This window comes from Rhinolophus ferrumequinum, chromosome 3 (genome assembly GCF_004115265.2).
Source record: "Rhinolophus ferrumequinum isolate MPI-CBG mRhiFer1 chromosome 3, mRhiFer1_v1.p, whole genome shotgun sequence".
Classification (NCBI taxonomy): domain Eukaryota; kingdom Metazoa; phylum Chordata; class Mammalia; order Chiroptera; family Rhinolophidae; genus Rhinolophus; species Rhinolophus ferrumequinum.
The window spans coordinates 46261657-46284742 of record NC_046286.1 but is presented as its reverse complement, the minus strand read 5'-3'; the positions used below and the strand labels follow the sequence as shown (position 1 = coordinate 46284742).

The following is a 23086-nucleotide window of genomic DNA, read 5'->3' as shown; positions in this document are numbered from 1 at the left end:
TAATGTGTGCTAGTAATTTTAGGGCAGAGATGTTGTATTCTTTCAGCTAACTAAGAGCTAATTGTGTGTGAATGCTACTTTTAAAAAAAGTTTTACATTTTTATTATTTTCCTGTTCTCTTTACTGTTCAGAGGGAATATGATGAGAATGAGGTAGACCCTTACCATGGCAATCAGGAAACGCTGCCAGAACCCGAGGCCTTGGACCTTCCAGATGATTTGAACTTAGACAGTGAACACAAGAATGATGATGAAGACACAGACCACGAAGAAGGAGAAGGTATGTTTTTCGAAACCTAAAGACCAGTTGGAACTCATTGGAAACGACGAGCACTAACTGATTTCTCTTCAGGCCCATGTCATGGCCAGGTCATGAATCATGTCTGGTCAGATCAATTCCAGTTTGCGAAAATTATTTGCTGTTTCTTTGTAGTGTTTCTGATCTGAGTAGATGTAAAGCTTGTAAACCAGCAGGTCTCTCTCACTACTGTCATTTCTAGTTCTGTGTTTAACGCTGCTGTGTGTGGGTGGGGCTTCATCGCGTACAGCTCCATCTCCCCACAGCCATCCATCCCTGTGTGGCCCATCTCATGGGTTGATGTAAATACTGTCCAGTCCAGTGGGGTATACCCAGGCTTCTCATGTAGCCCAGTGACAGCTTTTCTAGGGAGATGATTGTTTCTGTTACTGATTGTTTTGCTTATGTATTTAGCCTGAAATACAAAGTTATACTAGGGAATGAAATTGAGTAATCTCAAGAGAAATCAATCACAAGGCACATGATAGTAATCTGGTGCTTTTGTCATCCATTGTTCAATCTGGGTGACTGCCCTAGAGAGTCGTCTGGTTTTAGTTGGAAGCGTTGAGGAGAAGGTGCTATTGTAATAGTGGGCCTCCATCGTGGCGGGTAACCAGACAGAAAGATGGGAGCTAGCCTCACTCTGCTTCTTACCAATCAGTGACATACTTGGTAAAGCTAGAAAAATTTGAAAATACCTTTTCGGAACAAAAATAGCAAATTGCAAAAGAAAAGGTATTGTTTATGTAAAAATTTAATACAAGAAACAATACTATTTATTTATGGGTATGTCAAATGTACGAAAACATGGGAAGGAATAACATACAACTTCAGGTTATGATGACATCTAAGGAAGTAGGAAGATAGTTGTATGCAGAACCATTTATTTTTTAAAAACAAGTGACAGATGTTTGATATAAATGTGAATATATGGTTCTCATAAATTTAAAATCCATTCTCCATTTAAAGTTTTGGTAATTAGAAATAAATTTGTGAACTTGCTGCTTAATTATTAGGTTGGTGCAAAAGTAATTGCGGTTTTTGCATTTTTTTTTTTTTTACCTTTTAAACCGCAATTACTTTTGTACCAGCCTAATAGAACCATTTGTTTAAGGAATTGATACAGGCTTTCCTGATGCTCAGAACATTCTTCGCTCTGCGAATTTCTAGTTTACTTTTTAAGCATAGTAGAAGTTGTTGCTTCTGAAGCTATTTCATTAACTTAAAATTTTAGAATATGACTTCCACTTTAAATTTCACCAGCAAGCAAGCATAAAATGAAGAAAATTAAAATACACTGATAGTGTAACAAGCCATTTGCCGTAGAAAAACATCCAGGCTCATTTTAAGCTATTGTATGTATAAGCTAAGGAGCAGTTATTTTAAAGAATTATTTGCAAACAAAGTAACTGATTTCTGAAGTGGCCACAGTATAGAAAAGCTCTTTAAATAAAACTTTTTCAAATAGGGTTGTTTCCATTTGAATATGTGTTATATTTTCTGTGTATGATTAAAGAATGATAACCACCAATTATTACCACTGATATTTGAAAATTAGATGGTCATTTCCTGTTGTGGTGGCCTTTAGGATTTTTTAATGGATTATGTATTATTGAAAGAAGTACACCACCTAATCAATTGTAAGTAATATTAAGTGCAGTTTAGAACAGCGTTAGGTAAAATTTTTCTGTGAAGGGTTAGATAATAAATTAGGCTTTGCAGGCCCTAAGCTGTGACAGAGTTCTCACATACTCAGTTCTGCTATGACAGTGTGAAAGCAGCGTAGGCAATGCAGAGTAGGTGGGGTAAACACTTAAGTAAGCGAGTGGATGAGGCAGTGTTCCCATAAAACCTGATTCACAGAAGCTTGTAGATGGTCAGATTAGGCCCATGGGCCAAAATTTGCCAACTCCTGGTTCAAGAATAATAAAACAAAACACTTATGTAACTACATCCCATCTTAAGAAATCGTTGGTTTCTTAAATTCTGTGTTCATTTTTTTTTTTTTTTTTAAATCTACCCAGAAGAGAATCCTTTGGACATTAAAGAAAAACCCCTGGACACTGAAGAAGCAGATCATGAAGCTGAGGACGGGAATGAAGAGACTGACTCTGATCAGAATGAAGGTCAGGGTCCACATGAACCTGAGGAAGGCGCCCGTGCAGCTGACGAGGCAGAGGGGGAGGAAGAGATGGACACAGGCGCTGGTGACCAAGACGGAGGACCAGGTGAACATCCTGAAGAGAGCTCAGAGGACGAGGAGCAGCCGTCTTTGGGGGACAAGGAGGAGGATGCGGAAGCCTGTGAGGAAAGTGCAGACAATGGCGTCTCTGTTGACCAAGGTCTCCAGCCTCAGGTATTGTGAGGTGTCGGTTTGTCTTACATTAGAAATAATGAGGAGGAGGAGGAATTATCTTATTCCCACTAGAATCTCCTTTAGGCTACTTCTCCATCACTGGGGGGCGCTGCCAGGCAGCTTTCATTTTCTCTTTCAGACCCTCTGTGGCTGACCCCCTCCCTGTAGACTCCCCCTTGGTGAGGAGTGGGGTGTCTGCTTGCTGTAGCGGTTCCCCACCTTGTGTTCTTCCCCCCAGAGCATTTAATGCTGTGTTTCATTTCCCTGCAGAAGGAGGAAAAAGAGGAAGAAGAAGGGGAGAACTCAGACACAGAAGAACAGGTGCCAGAGGCTACGGAGAGGAAGGAGCATGACTCCTGTGGGCAGACAGGGCTGGAAAGTGTGCAGAGCTCACAGGCTGTGGAGCTGGCGGGAGCCGCGCCTGAGAAGGAACAGGGCAAGGAGGTGAGGGGCCCTTGTCACCTTGGCCAGCTGCCTCTCAGAAGGGTCTCCCTGTCTGAAATCGCGTTTTACTTAGAAGTCGTTGCTTTACGTGTGTTGTTTATTTGCTGTTGACATCTAAAATATCTCTCATCCTGTGAGAAAACGATCGCAGATCTATTTTTATATGCCATAACAAACCCCAGAATATTTGTTGCACAGTGTATTTAAGTGATGTGCTTAATGAGAAAAAGGTTTTAGATTGGTAGTTCTCTCTCTGTGGGAGAATCAGGTTCACGTTATTTTCTGGAATGCTCCCAAGGAAGGAAAAGTAGAATTCAGACTACATGCAATAATGTGCTTCTAATATAGTGCTTCCCTTTCCCTCACTATTCACCAGGTTTCTAAACATTTTAATTTAGAAAGCAAAGCACTTCTTTTTTCCTTGACATAGAGTGATGTGTTCTGTATATGGCTACACTTTGGGCCGCTGGCATGCTATGAAAAGAGCACTGAGTCAGAGGACCTGCTGCTACAATGATGACTCTCAAGTCCTTTAGTCTCTCTAAGCCCCCGTTTTCTCACCAATAACAACTGTTTGTATTCTTATGCCCTCTCCACCCCATTTATTAAGCACCCATTAGGTGCTAAGCATCTTCATTGCTTCAGCAAGTCCTCAGAATAGCCCCTAAAATAGCGGATATTATTGTTCTTAGTATTTTCTCCATTTCATATTTGAGTTAAATAACCCTCAGTAAAATTAAGTGGCAATCTCAAAGGTACACAGTTGGTTCCTGGTGAAGCCTGGTTTCTATTCGAGGTCTGTCCTGCCATTGTACTCCTGTAGACAAAGAACTAATCAGCCGTGCAAAGCGAAGTCACCCCGCAGGGTGACAGATCTCGGTCTAGATCTTTTCTGTTTCTACCCACGGGCCAGGCTTTAGTCATGGGTGAGTTCCAGAACAGGCAGGCAGGTGTGATTATCAGAGGTGAGAATAATGCTGAGAGGACCTGTGCACAATGCAGTGCAATCAGGTGCAAGATAGCTTCTTCCTCCCTCATTCTTTCCTGCCTTGGGTTTTATAGGAACACGGGAGTGGAGCTGCAGATGCAAACCAGGCAGAAGGCCATGAATCCAACTTCATCGCCCGTTTGGCCTCCCAGAAACAGACCAGGAAAAACACACAGGTCTGTATGACTCTTCAACTAAACTAAAGTGAAAGCTCCATGTGGAAAAAGATGCTCTAAATGTAGTGATTTAAAAAAAACCAAACCATGTTCCCTGCCTTTACTGTCCCTGTCCCTGACCCTCCAGACATGATGGCAGCCCTGATGAGCAGACCAGGACCTTGGGGCTCTCCCAGTGGAACCCCATCAAGGGGGTTCTTTGCTATGCAGGGATGCGGAGACACACAACCCCAGCCCAGCCCCCTTCCTGTTAGGGAGCCTGGTGCTGCGTGCTGCCCAGCACCAACCAGTAGTCCTCTTTGCACTTTGTGTTTTAAATACAAAACTTTATAATAGGGTGTAATTCATGCACATGATACAAAATTAGTATATAAACACCAAGCCCCTAAAAAGCTTCCATCCTATCCCTGTCCTCAAGCCACCCAAGGAACCCTCCCCAGAACAAATTGGTGCTACCAGTTTTGTCCTCTTTCGGAGATCTTTTTTGCATATGCAACGTGTGGCTGTATGTGTGGGTGTATGTGTGTGTGTTTCTTTACTGCCTCGCCCTTATTCAGATATAAAAGTAAGTCAGAGATTATTCTGTGTATGTATACCAAGACTTGGCCGTTCTTTTTAACGGCTGCACTGAATTCCATTTTTGTATGGCTGTACATGATTTACTTACCCAGTCTCCTATGGATGGACATTGTGGTTATTTTTGTGTCTTTTTGCTATTAACAGACAAGGCTTTGATGAATTTCCTCATATTTCCCACAGAGTTTTAAGAGGAAACCGGGACAGGCCGACAACGAGCGCTCCATGGGTGATCACAACGAGCACGTACATAAAAGGCTGAGGACGGTGGACACGGACAGCCCTGCTGAGCAGGGGCCACCCCGGCCCCAGGCCCAGCTGGAGGATGCAGATGCATTTGAGCACATTAAGCAAGGGAGTGACCCTTACGATGCACAGACCTACGGTAGGTGCAGGGAAGGCATGTCCTTTGTGCGCTGAACTCTGAGAGTTTATGCTGTATGACTGTGCCCGCCCGGTGTTATTACAAATGCATTTTAGGAGGGAGGGGGATGGGTTTTTAAAACTACTTTCTCTCTAATAACTGTGCACAAATGCAAATTGTTTTTGGCTTACAGATATCTGTAGCCAAGTGCAAATGCTCAGGGTTTCTGGGCCTTCTGTAAGCCCATTAAATATCCTTGGTAACCATTGGCCACATCTGAACCCAGCGCTGATCTCAGCGTTTCTGAGTACTGGACATTTCTTCATTGTCACCTTGAGGGGGGTCCTTGCAATGGCAAGAGCGGTGGACTTGAAATACATGTTTTCTTTGTAAGTGAACAATGGAGGAAAAAACGTCTCAGCACAAGAAGGGAGTAGTCAGTTGTCCATCAGTGTCCCCTTCTAGTTCTTGGTGACTTTTCACTGTTTCATTCCTAATAAGTAAAGCTGATAATATCTATCTATGAGGATAGTACAAAAACGACTATCTGTGCTGTAGATTACTTTTTTTCTCTTCTGTCCCTACTTGTTAGAAAAATAAAACAGTAATAATAATAATAATAATAATAATAATAATAATAACAACAACTACCATGTTTTGAGCTTTTACTTTGTGCCAAACCCTGTTCTGAGCCTTTGCTACATGGTCATGGAATCCCTCCAATCCTCTCATGAGCGAGGTTATCTCTGTTTTATAGATGAGCACACTGAGGCCAAAGAAGTTTAGGGACTTGTCCAAGATCAGGATGCTGGATTCCCATGCTGGTCTTTCTATGCCCCATGTTATACTCTTAATCACTACTGTTTTCTCCACCTATAACTTAGTAATGGGGGTAATTCCATTAGCTGCTCTGAATCACGTCCCTCCTGTTTATTCTGGTTCAGTGTCTGAAACCAGCTCAGCATCCTACGTCTCTGGCCACATGTATAGTTACACTGTATCCTTGTAGCTTCTGTGGGAGGTAGAGAATAGGTAGTTACCTCAGTAAGTCACCAGGGCAGCTTGGGCACAGACAAGCCAGCACTGAGTCCAAGCCACAGAGCTGGTCAGTGGTAGAACCAGCAGCAGTAGAATCTTGGAAGGTAGAAATGACAGAAACCACACCCGCTCATGGATTACTTTCTTCTGCAAAGACCTAGCCTCTCTCTGTGTGCTTTGTTGGCAGATGTAGCCAGCATGGAGCAGCAACAATCTGCAAAAGACTCCAGCAAGGAGCAGGACCAGGAGGAGACGGAGGATGCTTTCATGGACATGGAGGAGCAGGAAGAGCTGAAAGCAGTCGACACGGAGCAGCTGAAGCCAGAGGAGGTCAAGTCCAGGGCCACGGCAAGCTCTGGTGAGCCCTACGAGGGCAGCAGGCCCCGCCTCGGCTCTCTGACTTGGAGAAGTTGCTTCTCTTGTGCTGTAGTCTAGTCTGGTCTATTATTTCCACATTCTAACCCATGCCTTAGACATTCATTTGCCTATAATAATTTCACTATCCTTCGTTTGGGAGTGGAAAGGTAGAAGAGACCTCTGAAACTTGAGTTTCAGTCAAAATCCCATCAGTCTTTTTAAAATAAAAGAAGAAAACAGGATACGCACTTACTCCAGTTGTAACAAGAAGATACATTCATGATTATTAGAGAAATAATATTTTCAATTATATGAAAATATATAATACTAGCATAACTGCAGTATAATACTTAAATAGAATGGGGAAAATGCATGTGAGAAAATAATAAAACTCCTTACATACAGTTCTATTTCATAGTTGGCCAAGTGCTATTAGTAGGCAGTTTATAAGAAAAAGTATTCAACACATTAAAAAATAACTTTAATGTAAAAAATAACTATCAGCAATGGAATAAATGCAAATACAAAAAACTTGACAGATTCAAGTTTTTTCTTCTGTTTACTTCCTGTCCTCTCAGGGGTGTTAGAATGATTGAGTGGCTATTATGTGACAGTGGAAAAGGCACAGTTCTGGGATTAGATTTGCTTAGATTCAAACCCACACTTTGCCTTTTTATTCACTTCACAGATTGATGCACATTATTCATCTTTTCTTTGACTCAGTTTCCTCATCTGTGAAATGGAACTATGATTTTATTTTAGTTTTTATTTTTATCAAAGTTTTACCTACACATAGTTTAAAGAATCACGCAGTTCCATGAGGCTTGTCAGCGTAAACTCTAGTGCTCATATGCCCACCTCCCAGAAAAGCCACCTTTAACATCAGGGTGGGGAGGAGGAGAAGTTAGTGGAAAAGAACTGGCAATGACTGACTCAAAAAGAAGAAGTGGAACCAGTATATGGAAATGTGTTGGGCAGTGAATGAATGAAGTTTGAGTAATTGCTAGGATTGACAGGCAACCATGAAGGCTGTCTTTATGTTAATGTATTATGATACGTAAAATTCTGTCTTTATATGAAAATAGGCTTTGACGAGATGGAGACGGAGACCCAAACTGATAAAATAGAGGAAAGCCAAGACCCCAGGACAGACAAATCCCACAAGGAGACGGAGAATGAGAAACCAGAGAGAAGCCGAGATTCTACCATTCATACAGCCCATCAGTTCCTTGTGGACACAATTTTCCAGGTACTAAAACGTTCACTAGTTAGTTTATGTTGGTTAAGTAGCAAGAATGTGGAATCTGAAAAACAAAATAAACAAAACAGAAACAATCTGATAGATACAGAGAACATTTTGATGGGAGGGGGTTGGGGGAATGGATGAAAAGGGGGAAGGGATTAAGATGTATAAATTGCTAGTTATAAAAACAGACGCAGGGATGTAAAGTACGGCACAGGGAATATAGTCAATAATATTGTAATAACTATGTATGGTGTCAGATGGGTACTAGATTTATCAGGGTGATCATTTCATAAGTTATATAAATGTCTAACCACTACGTTGTACACCTGAAACTAATATAATATTGTGTGTCAACTGTAATTGAAAAATTACAAAAAAAGAAAAATGACTATTCAGAGAGTAAAAAAAAAGAATCTTAATGCCTGCATTTAGGAAGAGCCAATTAACCTAGTTGTTTCCCTAATCGTTTGACTTAATGGCAATCTAGGTTTACCAAAGAGTATTTTAATTATTAATATCTTCATGAGAATTTGTTTTGCTGGGATGGATTTATAAATGTTAAAATTTCCTTTATCCATCTTGTCTCTATAAATGGGAAGCAGAAGCATGGTTGTCTGGCATCTTACTGTACCATTACATTTGCTGATGTTTTACGTCTTGGGGTCATGTAGTGAGTTCATAGTGCCGGGAAGAAGGCAGCCGTGATGGAGTCGGCACTTCCAACCCGGCTGCTTCTCATCTGTGGGTTTTTTTTGTTGTTGTTTTTTTTTTGGCTTAGCCCTTTTTAAAAGATGTCAGTGAGTTAAGACAGGAGCTGGAGAGACAATTGGAAATGTGGCAGCCACACGAATCTGGAAATCCAGAAGAAGTAAGTCACTGGTCTTTCCATAAACTATCTTGAGTTTTATTAAGATACAGCAAACTTAATAGGTTGTTAGCTCCAATAGCCTTTGTAAAAGGGTCTGAGTATATCAAGAATAAAAGTACACTCCCAAAGCCTAAGTCTGTCCATTGCTTTCTGCCTGCTTTGTCACTAGACCTGTAACTTAACTAAAACAGAGAGACACTGACTTGTTTAAATCTTGAACTTCTGTTGCTCACTCTGTAATGGATGTAATAGATGTGACAGCAGTTGAAAACAGGGCAGAAAGATACTGTGTCATCCTCAGACTAGGCCCCTTGGAATGTTGCCAGCTTGCGTAATGTGGATCAGCCAGAAGTTTCTTTTTTAATGACTTTGCATCCTAAATTTAGTGTATATACATATATTTCAGTTTTATGTCTGTTAACCATCATCCCCACCATGTGTATTTTTTTTGTTTTTGTTTTTTAGATTTAGGTGCACAAAACAAAGTAATAGACGTTTATCACTTATATCCCTCACACTGTGTCAACTCCCCTCCCCCCATCCACTATTCCTCTGACATCGCACAGAGCCATTACGTTTCCACTGTCTCTATTCCTAATGCTGTACTCCGCTTCTTGTAATTATATACGTGTGTGTGTGTGTGTGTGTGTATAAACTTGTAGTTGACATCATGTGTATTGACTGCTCTGTCATAGTTGGCAAAAAAAGTTGTGCCCAGGAAATAAGCACACTGTTGTGTTACTTGAGAGATTTGCACTTGTCACTTTTGCTTTTGAAACATGATGCTGAGAGCCCACAATTAAGTGGCTGGATCTGCCGGCACCAGAATTACCATTCCCAGCTCGCTCTCCTCAAGAAGGGTACAGGTTACCCTCTATGTAAGTGATGTGAATCAGTCATTGGTTTGGTCATGAATTCCAATATTTTACTGCCTTGTTTCATTCCTTCTCAGTTGCACCTGTGGATTGTGGTTTTGGTGGAAGGGGAGACATTTTTCATCAAGTGAATTAGAGTGCAGCTTGCTAAGAGAAGCTTTAAAGTGCTTCTGTCGAGAAAGTCCATGCACGTCATTGTCTACTACTTAGCTTCAAGCCTTCATCTTGCTGTGATGGCTTTGGCCCTGACATTCCAAGGGTCATTTACATGTTGTTGCAATTGTCACAGGAGAAGGCTGCAGCAGAGATGTGGCAGAGTTACCTGGTCTTAACGGCGCCTCTTTCACAACAGTTGTGTGAACAGCTCCGTCTCATATTAGAGCCTACCCAGGCAGCCAAACTGAAGTAAGTCTTCTCCACTGACGCACTCAGCACCCTAAAAAGTTGTAGTGTCGCCTTTTCTGCTGAGCTCAGCATCTCACCACTTACGGTGCTGGCTCCGAGGTTGCCATTTCTACTGCCCAGGCACCAGTATGGTATTCCTTACCCTAATTCATGTTCTCTCTACCACAGGTTACGGTGAAATTCGTGATGCATGTAGTGTCTTTGATTCATTAACGTGGTGGGGAAATTCCTCAGTGTGTGTGTGCGGCTCACCTTGCTACACATTGGGTTACTCACTTGCGTGTGTTACCTACATCTTTTCAAAGATGTGACCAGAATCATAGCTTTAGAACAGAAAAGAGAATCCAAGACTTATTATTCAATGCGAACATTTTTTTCTAATTTTTATAAATGTCTCCATTTTTGTAGACCGAATTGTTGTTGCCACAGATACAACCAGTATTTTCTGGCTGCTGATCAGTTTGATCCTGGCCCTTAACCCTTAACTGCATTAATACTTCATGGTGCTGGGTTACTAGTTACTTAGTATAATTGGTTATAAGGTATTATTAATGTGATTTCATTCTTTAAAAAAATTCTGAAGGGATGAGCAGTGAACTAATCTTTGTCGCATTTGGGTGCATTTAATAGAGGAGACTACCGAACGGGGAAGCGATTGAACATGCGGAAGGTCATTCCGTACATTGCGAGTCAGTTTCGAAAAGATAAGATTTGGCTCCGAAGGACCAAGCCCAGTAAACGCCAGTATCAGATTTGTTTGGCTATTGATGACTCTTCTAGCATGGTAGACAACCACACCAAACAGGTAAGGAAGAGGAGGAGTGGCAGTTTGATGAGAAATTAACACCAAACCACGTTCCATAGGCTGCCAAATATTTTAAATATGATCTGGCAAAAAGCAGTTTGAAACACCAGCTAGTCTGGTCTGAGAATGTGAATCCCATGTTCAAGAAGACCTAAAATTGAAAGAGTTCAAAGGGCAATTTCAAGATGTGTCAAATATTTTGGTTCCCTATTTATAGGTCTTTTAATTTTTTTTTGTTTCTTAGCCTTGCTGTGCTATTGTCTAGCTGCAAAATAAGGAAATCTGACAATGTATGTTTTCCACAAAATGCCATGTACTGTTAAACTATTCTTCAGACCCTCCAACATATTATCTGAGTATCTTTTTAAACAAAAATATATTCAGTATACATTTCCTTAAGTCTGAAATGATCTAGAGTTAGTGTTCTATCAGTGTTAACCAGGCTTCGGAGCCTGAATGGAATTATTTATGATGCCATGAGTAATACGGACACCGAGATGTGTGCTGTTTTTTTGCAAGAGCCAATGAGCAACCTAAAATCTATACATAGGCTCTTGGAAAGTGTAACCTCTGATTCAGGGTTCAGATCCCAGCTCCCCACTGTCATATGACTGACTTACTGTGGTAGTACATGACTTTGGGCAGTTTATTTACTTTCTAAGAGTCAGTCTGAAAAATGAGGAGTATAGCAATACCTACCTCAATTTCATAGAGTTGTGATGAAGAGTAAATGAAATAACTGATGTGGAACTCTCACTTTAATGTCTAGCACACTCAACATGTGCTCAGTAGATGTTAGTTGCTATAAGTATCATCATCCTCTTTTTAATTGAATTTAAAATGTAAAACCATGCTGTCATTTCTGCAGAAATTAGGTTTTTAAAATCTTTACACATAAGAGATTACTTTTTATGTAGTCAAAAAAAAAAATTTAAAAAATTTCATGGACCAACTCTTAAGATCCCTAGAACAGACAGACCTTTCCTCCCAGTGTAATGGGCTCTGGATTTCAGCAGTTGTGGTATTAGCCAGTGCCTAAGGCCACCGCAGCCCCTGGATTGGTTGTGAATAGCCATATTGATGGTGTTCCCTTAAGTGCCATACCAAAAAAAATGTTTTCTGTGGGAATCTTGGTATAAAGTGTTGAAAGGCACTGGTCTACAGGATATTGATTCGTTCAACCCTAAACTTTCTATTTCACAGCTTGCATTTGAATCTTTGGCTGTGATTGGAAATGCTCTGACCCTTCTGGAAGTGGGTCAGATTGCAGTGTGCAGGTAAGAGTGCCTTTTAGTCCCATTGGGAAAAACCAACCTTCTTTTGTTACTTTGTTCACATGACCAAAAATAACCCCCACTGTATTTGGTTTTTCTCCCCTAAGTTTTGGAGAGTCTGTAAAACTGTTACACCCATTCCATGAACAGTTCAGTGATTACTCAGGATCTCAGATATTGCGGCTCTGCAAATTCCAACAGAAAAAAACCAGAATTGCTCAGGTATGCTGATAACATCAAATGTCTTCTGCAGTTATTCTTCTGGCTTAGGAGACATAATTTTTAGACTGCCCTCTTCCCAGTATGGTATTAGGGCAGGTAAAAGTTACGACACAGAGTAGTCCTAAACCCCAGCCTATGCATATACCAGTCGAAGAGAAACTTCCTTGGCACCCATTATTAAACATTGTATAACCTTTTTTCTCAGTCTCTCAAAGATCATTTTTGACTTTGTATCATTGATTTTCTGGCTATTTTTCTGAGGTTTAGAACATTTTGAAAAATAAACCATCTCTCAGTACCCTTACCAGGTGTGTCAGTGCCAATTTCTGTCCCTCTAGAGAAGAAACGAAGCCAGTGACTTGCTCAGGGTGACTTAAGTTCAAAACAGTGCGTGGGATAATGATTCTGATGTTCTAACTCCTGTCCTCATTTAGCCTTGTTACGTTGTACTGGACATGTGGTTTCCTCCCGCCTTTTTATGCTGTGTTGTCTTTTCTTGAAAAAAAGATAGCTGTTTAATTCGTTTGGGAAATTGACTTCTTATCCCCCAGGGAAAGGATTTCTTTTCCTTTCTGGTGTCTTGCAGAACACTAGTGGGGTGTGTGCCAGAGATCCATGTCTGTGTTTGAGAATGCCGGTACCCAGGGTAAAGGCCACGCAGTGGGTCCTTTAGTGCCTATAGATCTGAGATGGTTATCTGATAATCACTTATGTGTCAGGTGTAACTTCAGGCTCTTTGACAATGGGAAGAAAGTTTGAATAGCTTTTTAATTGTCTGTTTCTGATTCTGGTTTAGTTTCTAGAGTCTGTAGCCAACATGTTTGCAGCCGCTCAGAAGCTCTCCCAAAACCTCAGTCCAGGTGAGCTTCATTCTTTTGCTTTTGTTACTATGATTTTCTGTTGTCTGTATTCGCAAGTTGCTTGCTTCATTTCACTGTGCCATACCCATCACCATCTTTTAAAGTGTACGCTTTACAGGAAAAGACATAAACAGGCGATGGAGTGATATTAGGCATTTATGGACATTTTTTACAAAATCATCCATTCATTCACAAATTTTTACTGAATTCGTACTCATGAGGCTTAATAATGAAGGAATTAAACACTAATTAACTAGTTTATAATTAACTAGTGTATACTTATCTGTTAGCTTGAGTTCAGAATTTTGAAAGAAAGGAGCAACGTGTGACGAGTATTCGATAACATTTTAATAGAGGAAAGCGGAGGAGAACATAATTCAGAAACCAGCTAATCCAGCCATGATTGATTTGGGGCTTGGAACACACTAGTTCTTTATGTAGCTCTTTCCAAAACTCTCTTAATCCTGATTGTATCATGGAGAAACTTCTTGTTTGAAGCAAGTCTTCATGCCTCACAACACTTGCTAAACTTCCTTGACAGAAAGGTAGCCCTCAAGCACTATAGTCTTTTGCTAGAAACATATAGCTAAAAATTTTTAAACATTTTAATTCACCATTTATTTCAGTGGTCTCTTGTATGTTTTTATTTGTCAATTTCAAAAAGAAAGAAAAAGAAATCAGGTACGCAAAATTAGCAAAAATTTGAAGGTGATAGATAGTGACTGAAATTTGGAAGAAACCTGCCCAATCCAGGTTTCTGATTTGGGCGTTTTTTTCTAATGGCTGACTCAGTACTGCATTTTTATATTTTATAGCCATAAACATATATCTTTGATCTCATATATGTTGCTCTACAGTGAAGTTGATCTAAATGTGACATTCCCTGAAACAATGTTGGGAAATTGTTTTATCACAGAAGCTCTGTATGTGTGTGTGCAGCCTTGTCGCTGAGTCAGGCATCCGAAGTAAATAGATTTAATTAGAGGCCCCTGTCATTTGTCCCCAGAATTCATCAGTTTCAGAGTCTGTTTGGTGTTAATGTTAATAATACAGAGAAAGCCTACACTAATTTGTCTTACTTCAGGTAGTTTTAAGTTATTGTTCAAAATGGATTTCCATTTTGTTTCCTTCCTTTCCTGCTGTATGTTGTACAGACACTGCACAACTCCTCCTAGTGGTCTCTGATGGACGCGGTCTTTTCCTGGAGGGTAAAGACAGAGTCCTGGCAGCAGTTCAGAACGCCCGGAATGCCAACATCTTTGTCATTTTTGTTGTGTTGGATAATCCCAGTTCACGGGTGAGTGATGACTAAAAGCCACTTTTCTGAGGATCAAGTGGAGATGCTCTTCAACCTTTTCTATCTGAAATATGGCCTGGGTCGTACCATCATACTCAAAGCTAACGCCGTGTTCTGTCAGGCAGTTTTTTATGCACTTTATAACTATAACTATTTCTCATTTAACTTCGCAATAGCCTAGTGAGCTGGGCATTATTCCCACTTTATGGTGAACGACAGAAACAGATTGTAAGTAATGAGTAGGAAAGCCAGGATTCAGACTGACTCCAGAGACCATCCTCTTAACCACTCCCCGTGCCAACTCTTGGTAATGGGCCCTGTGCATGTGGAAATGTAGACAAGCCCTTACCAGTTATTTGTATCAGCAGTGCCCTCCTCAGAGCAGGAAGAATCAGTAGCCCAGTGAAAGATGCCCAGAGGTCCTGTAAGGCCTACATAACAAGTAGAAGATTTAATGTGACTCATTCCAAGTTGAGAATGCGAGATACTATTACAGGAAACCAGGTTTTCTTATACCCCTTTCCCTCATTTTTGGTGCCTGTTCTTCTGGAAGGGGTGCTTAGAAAGATCTGTTTCTTCCTCAATGAGAGTTCTGAAAATTGTTTTACTTAGTAATAAAAGCTACTTTAATGTGCAGGAATTAGATACAGGAGATCTGAAAAATGTCTGGAAAAGAAATCATGGAAGCGCTAGCCAAGGACACTGAGTTAGTTAGCTTTTATTTCAACATGTTTTCTGTTGACAGGATTCTATCTTGGACATTAAAGTACCAATATTTAAAGGACCTGGAGAGATGCCTGAAATCCGATCCTACATGGAAGAGTTCCCATTCCCTTTCTATATAATTCTTCGGGATATGAATGCACTCCCCGAGACGCTCAGCGATGCCCTCAGGCAGTGGTTTGAGCTGGTGACCGCCTCTGACCACCTGTAGACCAGAAATAACAAGGTCCAAAGTTGCGACTTTAAACCAGTCAAGATGTCACACTTCTTGCCTAGGTGCTCCCTGGTGGACAACTGTTTCTGAACTCGCAGCTCTAAAGTATGATATTCTTTCTTAGACCTGATTTATAAAAATTTACCCAACAGCTACAAAAATTTTATTGCTATGTACATTTTATTTTACATGATTGCAGAGCAGAGAGCAAGCTCTCGGATTCCTTGCTTTGCTTAGGTTACTGTTCTTGTAACAAACCTGGGGCAGAGCTGCTCTGCCTGCCTGTCTTGGAAGCCCTGGCCTGAGAGTAGGCCGACCCCACCCTTGGGGCCCAGCTGCCTGCTTTCCCTCGTAGGGATCCTGGACACCTGCCTTGAGGAAACACTGCCAGGAACACGGGACTGTGCCAGTCCTTTCAGTAAAAGCCCGAAGGGAGATGCCCTTTTGATCCTGCTCTAAGGTTCGCCCTTGCCAAACCCATAGTGTGGACCCAAAAGCTGTCAAGTGGTCGAGACAGCTGCAGTTTTTCAGAATCTGAGTATGTTTTCTTACCGTGTTTCATGCAAAAGGAACTACCTTCTCAAGGGTAGGAAGCTTGTGTGTGTGCTCATAAAGCAACCAGACAGTATGGGAACTCATAAAAATGATCCTTAGGCTGTGTAAAAATGAAGTGGCTTTTCAGTGGCCCTCACATTTGCTGCTTCGGGAGACTATGCAATGTTGGAAAGATGACTTTTCCTTATTTCATTTTCTCAGTGCCACAGTTCCTATTGTTGTAGTAATTTATTTTTTTTTAGTTCATTTTTTTATTAACAGTTCAGGGGAAGAATCATTCCTCACACTGCTTCTAAGATGGTCTGAGCCAGTCTCATTCTGGAGAAAGGTATGCTATATCCAGAAGAACTAAGCAGCTAACATCTATTTTTTCCCCCTACTCAAAATACATCAATGGTTTTGAGTCAGATTTTACTTGGCCAGAAAGCAGTGCTTGAATACTTGAAACTGTATGCTGTGTTCTATTTAAGTTGACTGTTAGAATGTTCTTTTGTAGACAACATGCCATGATGTAACTGTTATCTCCACGTCTGTTATCAAGTTACACTGTGAAGTTTGCCACTCTTTTGAGGTGGTCATGAAAGACAGATCGCTTGTTATTTAACCAAGCGTCCTAAAGCATGTACCTGATCTTGTATCATTATTTTTTATTCTAAAAAGCTATGCAGCTTATATTCTGAAAACTATTAAAAAATAAACCACTGGTGATGTGATTGGTGACCATGCTTAATAGAATACAACAGAGGAATATAAAAGGTGTGCTGAGGAATGACCTTGCTGCTGGGTGAGTCGGCTGTCACTAGTTTAGGCTGACATGACCCCACAATGTCACTGGCTTATGTATATAGTAAGGGTTTATTTCTTACTTGTGTCACGTCCAGGTAGGTGAGCTGCAGCATGCTAGCCTCGTGGCAGAGAAAACAAGGTGAGTTGCTGGAAACACACAAAGATTGTGACATCTCTTCCACTCAGACTTCATTAGCCAAAGCTCTTTACGGGCAGGAAATTTAACTCTTCCAGTCGGTTGGATCTGGTAGGAGAAGAGAGCAGCATTATGAGGGTGATGGAGTTTATCATATCTACTAGAATCATCTAAACAGGAGCTCCCAACTGGTGCTAAAATAGGATTCCTTTGGCCGTATAATAGCTCATACGACTGGGACAGTAGGAATTCCAGTAAGCCTACCCAAGAGTGCCATTTTTCAGCTTGTGCTAGTGCAGGAGAAAGGGTTAGGAAGCCACAGGGGACCTTTCAGGAACCGAAGGGGTGGGGGTCGGGCAGACCCTGGCCCAGGATAAGGAGCAAGAGGCACTTAGAAGGAACTGAGGATGTGCTTACTGTCTTCCTTACTCGTGCTCACCTGCTGCTCAGTCTTTACATCTGCTTTACTTTCCCGTCTTCATCCAAACCCCAGTCTGGTCTGCCCTAACTTACGGACATCTAGCTTATTCTGTCTTCCCCTGTGCACTGCAGCTGGAATTCTTTTAAATCTGTAATCTGGAGTACTTAAGTGATATTCCAGACTAACCTCTGCTAGCTTCACTTCATCTTACAACATCCAAGGAGATCTTTCAGAAGGTCCTTCAGAAGAAAGTCCCTCTGGTGAAGTCAGTACTGTTCAGTGCTTCTTACGTAGTGTGAGCTGACTCTGCTCTCCCTCCCTCCTTTCCCTGCATCCCCACCGCACTATGTGATCTGGTCACAGCAAACCACAGAGCTCCTAGAACCTCCCCATGTTCCAGGTGTTTGTCTGGAGTTCTCTTATCTACTTTGCCTTCCTGACAAACACCTAGCTCAGACAAGCCCCCAGGAAGAATGCACTCCCATGGTCGAACCTATAATACACTACATTGGACTTACCTGTCTTCCTGCTGAGGATGGAGCACTTGTGACTCATGACAGTATTGCCACTATCTAGCATAAGTGAATGTTTCCGGATGGGAAGAATAGTTTTAAAATGTCTTCTCACATACTAATTTAGATTCAACACTATCATAATTTTAATAAAGACTGTAAGATGATTTAGAGGGAAATGATACAAAACATTTCTAAAGATCATACATTAATAATAGAAAATTCTTACAAGAATCTACAGGGGAGTATTCCTGCCAGATAATAAATTATAAAAACAAAATTTAAAAATAAAATACTAGTCCCAGATAACAACCCTGAACAGATTATTCAAACCCTAAAATAATTTGCCATATAGGCATCACAAAGCCGGGAAAGAGGAATAAATTATTGAAGTTATAGTTTAGCAGCTGGAAAACTTACAACCACATCATACCATAAATCAACTTCTAGATGGAGTAAATATTTTAAACATTAATGAAAAAATTACAAAGCTCTGAAGAAAAAATGAAATTGAAATTGAAAAACCTATTAAAGATACATGTTATTGTGTAGAGGGAGACTTTAAGCTATATAAAGGGCCAAAATAAAAAATTAATAAACAGGCCATATAAAATTAGGATGAAAGTCTTGATCAGCATTAATGGACCAAAGTCATGACAATTCACAAAATAAGTGTAACAGAAAGTGGCAAGGGATGTTTACTTCACTAATATTTAAAAGAAAAAAAAAATCAGCAACGAATTGCTATTGCTAATTAGACAAATTTTAAAAAGTGGTCATGGGGTTAAGCCTGGTAATATTCCAAAAAGCTCGTCATTCGAGTGCTTGTATGCGCCAGGTCCTGTTCTCTGCATTACATATCCCACAGCAACCTGAGGTAGATGCTGTCATCCAGATGAGGAAAGAGGCCAGGAAAGGTTAAGTAGCCAGAACAACAACTGGGAAAGGGGAGCCCGAAACATTCCAAAACACAAGGCAACCAGTACCTGAATGCACATTTTGTAAGTGTTCATCAAGTAAACGGGTAATTGAGGGAATATTTCTGGCTGTATTCTAATTTGGAACAATCCCATTTGGAAAAGTAATACAGCCAAGATTCACTAACCCCACTTACAGTAATATAACCTAAGGGCTTGTGCTGTGTGTTGTGGGCAGGACAAAATGATTACGAGAATAAAATCTTAAGGCGTACAGCTGTGCATTCACGTCCTTGTTATCAGTGATACAAAATTCTTAAAGCCGCAGTGGGGCAGCCATTTAAAGCCTCATCACTAATGAGGATCACGAAGACTACCGCCGCTGGGAAAATGACTGCAACAGAAAAGAGCTGGGTGAAAATGAGAAAGAGGCCAGGGAGCTGGACGCAAGTTTTAAATACGAGAGTTTTAAACATCTAGTATTTACCTTTACACACACTTAAAAAGCTCAAAAGGAACACACTAAAATAATCCCCCCTCACCTCCAAAAAACAACTTCAATTTAATGAAACTCATAACCACGTGCCAGGAACTGTTAAATGCCTTACCACTTCTACCTTATCACAATCTATGACACAGGAACCCTTATCCCGGTTTACAGAAGGGAACACTTAGGCTAAGACAAGCGAAACTGCCCAAGGCGACACAGCTTGTAAGTGGTTCCAAACCCTCAGGCTTCAATTCCCACCGCCTGGCTCTCCAGGCCGACGCACCACCCACCTACTATCTCCCAGGAAACCGAGTTCGCCCCGCCCCCGTCACTCCTCACTTCCGCTCCTGCGCGCTGTGGCTTTAGTGAACCGTGCTGTCTGCAGGACATGGCTACTTCCCGCTTACCCCCAGCGACGCTAACGCTAAAGCAGGTACCAGCTTTTCTTGCGGGCCTTCTAGGCCAGCTTTCCCGGGTCTGAACTCAATTCTCCATCTCTCCCCACACCCTGTCTACGGAGTGCAGTGCGTCCGGGCCGGGTGACCCTGCGCGCACTCCCGCTGTGATTGGCCTGGGCGGAAGGGGGTGGGGCTTGCTTCCTGCCGTGGGGTCACTGGAAGCTCACGGGGAAGGGTAGTGCAAGGGCGGGCGCAGGCAGAAACCCGTCTTCCAGTCGCGGACGCAGGAGGCACGCCACGCTCCTAAGCTCTTGGAGCCCTAAATGCCTCAGCTGTCCAATGGCCACGGTAAAAACTGCTCTGCCTGCTGTACTGAGCTATGGCGAAGAGCACATGAGGTCACCAAGGGATTTTTAACCACTGCGTTAATTTAGAACAAGTGCTGTTACTGTGGTTACAGTTTCTAGGAGTCTGGTAGTCCTTTTTCTGCCCAGTAAGCTCTTGTTTGACAGAGTAGTACGCAAACAACCCAAATAAATGTCGTTTTCTTAAAAGAAAAAAAGCTTTTCTTTGCCCTTTTCAAATTGAGGTTTAGTTTGCTAAAGTAGAATCCTCCAGGGACTGAACAGTTGTAAATGCCATTTCTCCTCCCCTGTACAGTTCTTGAGAAGGCAACAAGTCCTCCTTCTCTACAGAAGGATTTTACAAGCGATTCGGCAAGTTCCAAATGATTCTGATCGCAAATACCTGAAGGACTGGGCAAGGGAAGAATTCAAAAGAAACAAAAGTGCCACAGAGGAGGTGAGAACAGATTATGGTGAAGACAGGCCCTGGCCTTTTTGTAGTGATTAGTGAAATTTTTTAAATGTTCAGTAGACATCTTGGAATATAAATTTCACTAAGATGGATATATCTTGATCATTGCTCTTAATGTTACTGATTTTTCACTTTTTTAAATAATATTTTAAATTTTACAATCTATGCTCTAGTGACACTATACTCGCATCATCTGATTTTTCTGTCACACCACACACACACACACACACGAAAAGATTATAAATATTACAGCATGATGGTTTGAGTATAACTGGGGTATATGAAAGCATGCCAGATATTGTGCACCCCTTGCTAACTTTTGGCTTTCCTAAGATGCAGTGATTCCAATTCTCAGTATTGGTTCTTGACTTTAACAAATTAAATGGTAGGACTGTACCTTGTTTAACCAGGTAAAACCAGTGACCAGATTTCACTTTCTTCTACAGGATACAATACGGATGATGATCACACAAGGCAATATACAGCTCAAGGAGTTAGAAAAAACACTTGCTTTAGCGAAATCGTAACTATAGCATTATTCTGAAAGATTTTCAGTCTCCGTGTGTTTTGTTCAGCTTAGGCCCAATGATGAGCAGCCCAAAGCCAAGTCAAACTGTTTGCATGTACAGTTCTCAGGCATAATATCAGAACATGGAGCATGGCATGTCACAGAGAGCAAAAGAGAAGCACATCAGAACTATTGCCTTAGCACTGAAAAAACACACCCTGTGTTTTGAAAATGTTTCTCGATTTGTCAGCAGTTTTTGTGAGAAGCAAACATCAGTATAACAAATGGTCAGTTAGCACAGAAAAAGATATTCAACACCATTATCCATCAGGGAAGTGCAAAGCAAAACCACAATAAGATACTACAAATCCACTAGAATGTCTATAATTAAAAAGGGAGATAACAAATATTAGTGAAGATGTAGAGAAATTGGAACCCTCATACCTTGCTGGTGGGAATATAAAATAGTCCAGCCACTTTGGAAAACAAGACTGTCAGTTGCTCAAAAGGTTAAACATAAGTTACCTGATGTTTTATAACCAAGAGAACTGAAAACATACATCTACAAAAACTAGTACACAAATGTTCATAGCATTATTTCATAATAGACAAAAAGTAGAAACAATCCAAATGTCCACCAGCTGATAAACGGATAAATAATGTGGTATATCCATACAATAAAACATTATTCAGCAATAAAAAGGAGTGAAGTACTGATACATGCTGCACATGGAAAACATTAAGTGAAAGATGCCAATCACAGAAGATCACGTATTGTATGCTTCCATTTATAGGGAATGTACAGAATAAGCAGAAAGATTAGTGGTTGCCTAGGGCTGTGAAGAGAATGCAGGGAAACTTAATAGATACAGGGTTTCTTTTTGGGGTGCTGAAAATATTCTGAAGTTAGATTTTGGATATACTAAAATCCATTTAAATGTACTCTTTACATGTATCCTGTGAATTATACCTCAGTAAAGCTGGAGTTTTCGGATTTTTTTAAATTGAGATATAATTGACATGTAACATTGTATAAGTCAATAAAGCTGTTTTGAAAAACAGTATGTGATGTAGGATTGGAGGTGTACTGACCTCAGGAGATTCCCTGGAACTTTCTTGAAAAATCCTTCTGCATTACCACTCAGGGTCATTGAGGTGTGTTCTTCAGATGTGTCATGATCTGATACTCAGAGGACTCTCCAGAAAGATCACCACTGGGATTCTAGATCTTTGTTGGAAAGAGAAGAGAAGCTTAGTGAACATCTGGAAACATTTACCAAAAGAAGAGGCAACTTCTTTTTAGGCAACTTCTGGATGAAACTAATGCGATCACCTTAACATCCATGTAGAAGTAAAATAAATCATCAGGGAAGATCCTCAGTGCAGTAGGTCCTTCTCCCGTGACAGGAGAAAACAGACTTTGAAGAATATATTAGAGACAGAAGTTGACTTCAAGACACGTGAAAGAGACCAAATGTATAACACAGTTTAAGTGAAAGCTTGTGGTAAGTGGCTGGGATTGGTAGCCCTGCAGACTTACGTCCTCTGCTCATTTACAGAACAGATCTAAAGCTAATCCAAGAATCTGACCTGAAAGATGTAGCTGAAATTTTGCAGAATGAAAAATGGATCCAGTATTGGACTATGTGCCAGAGGAGAGGCGTAAGCTGACGGTGACATGTGTCAATGACTTACATTGCCGTGGTCCACCTCCCTGTCCCACAGCTTCAAGAGCCCACAGGACAAGACAAAATTCTGAACACTCTTCCACAGGGTAATCTACTAATTCAAAATGCTTGCATGAGACAATTTTCAGATTTTTATAAAAATGTACATTAGTCAACTGCAAAGTCATCTGATTAAAAAAGGTATTCATGAACAGTTTCTGAACAGAGAACCCTTTAGAAATATTGATTCTATTGACATACATACGCAAGCATAGTCCGTCTCTAGTAAATCTAAACTCTTGAAGCTAGAAATCATTCTTTTATGAGGTGTGGAAGTCAGTGACTTGGTGATGTTCTTCCGAGCAGTGGGAGATGTGAGAGCATTTGTGGTTTGAATTTGCAAGATGCAAATATCAAAGAATTCAAGAAAACCTAACTCGGAGTTTGTTTTGCTTTGATTAGTTTTTTTAAAGTGGGAAAAACACTGAAAATTTA

The 23086-nt window shown here is 40.9% G+C and overlaps 2 protein-coding genes across 3 annotated transcripts in view; both read left to right on the top strand.

Annotated features, from left to right (window-relative positions):
- MDN1 (midasin AAA ATPase 1) overlaps nucleotides 1-16651 on the top strand; it is a 144741-nt gene extending 128090 nt beyond the window's left edge. For both annotated transcript variants that reach the window (XM_033097100.1, XM_033097091.1), the window contains 15 exons: nucleotides 132-279; nucleotides 2322-2653; nucleotides 2924-3097; nucleotides 4160-4261; nucleotides 5021-5222; nucleotides 6427-6597; nucleotides 7682-7845; nucleotides 8621-8710; nucleotides 9875-9990; nucleotides 10621-10795; nucleotides 11999-12072; nucleotides 12177-12291; nucleotides 13088-13151; nucleotides 14306-14448; nucleotides 15194-16651. In XM_033097100.1, coding sequence (XP_032952991.1) covers nucleotides 132-279; nucleotides 2322-2653; nucleotides 2924-3097; nucleotides 4160-4261; nucleotides 5021-5222; nucleotides 6427-6597; nucleotides 7682-7845; nucleotides 8621-8710; nucleotides 9875-9990; nucleotides 10621-10795; nucleotides 11999-12072; nucleotides 12177-12291; nucleotides 13088-13151; nucleotides 14306-14448; nucleotides 15194-15382 — 2259 coding nt within the window. In that variant the 3' untranslated portion in view covers nucleotides 15383-16651. The remainder of the gene's footprint in view (nucleotides 1-131; nucleotides 280-2321; nucleotides 2654-2923; nucleotides 3098-4159; nucleotides 4262-5020; nucleotides 5223-6426; nucleotides 6598-7681; nucleotides 7846-8620; nucleotides 8711-9874; nucleotides 9991-10620; nucleotides 10796-11998; nucleotides 12073-12176; nucleotides 12292-13087; nucleotides 13152-14305; nucleotides 14449-15193) is intronic.
- Nucleotides 16652-19511: 2860 nt separating this feature from the next.
- Nucleotides 19512-21401, top strand: LYRM2 (LYR motif containing 2). The gene is made up of 3 exons (XM_033102742.1): nucleotides 19512-19635; nucleotides 20261-20401; nucleotides 20863-21401. The coding sequence occupies exons 1-3, from the start codon at nucleotides 19591-19593 to the stop codon at nucleotides 20941-20943; spliced, it is 267 nt and encodes an 88-aa protein (XP_032958633.1). The 5' UTR covers nucleotides 19512-19590; the 3' UTR covers nucleotides 20944-21401.
- The last annotated feature ends 1685 nt before the right edge of the window (nucleotides 21402-23086 follow it).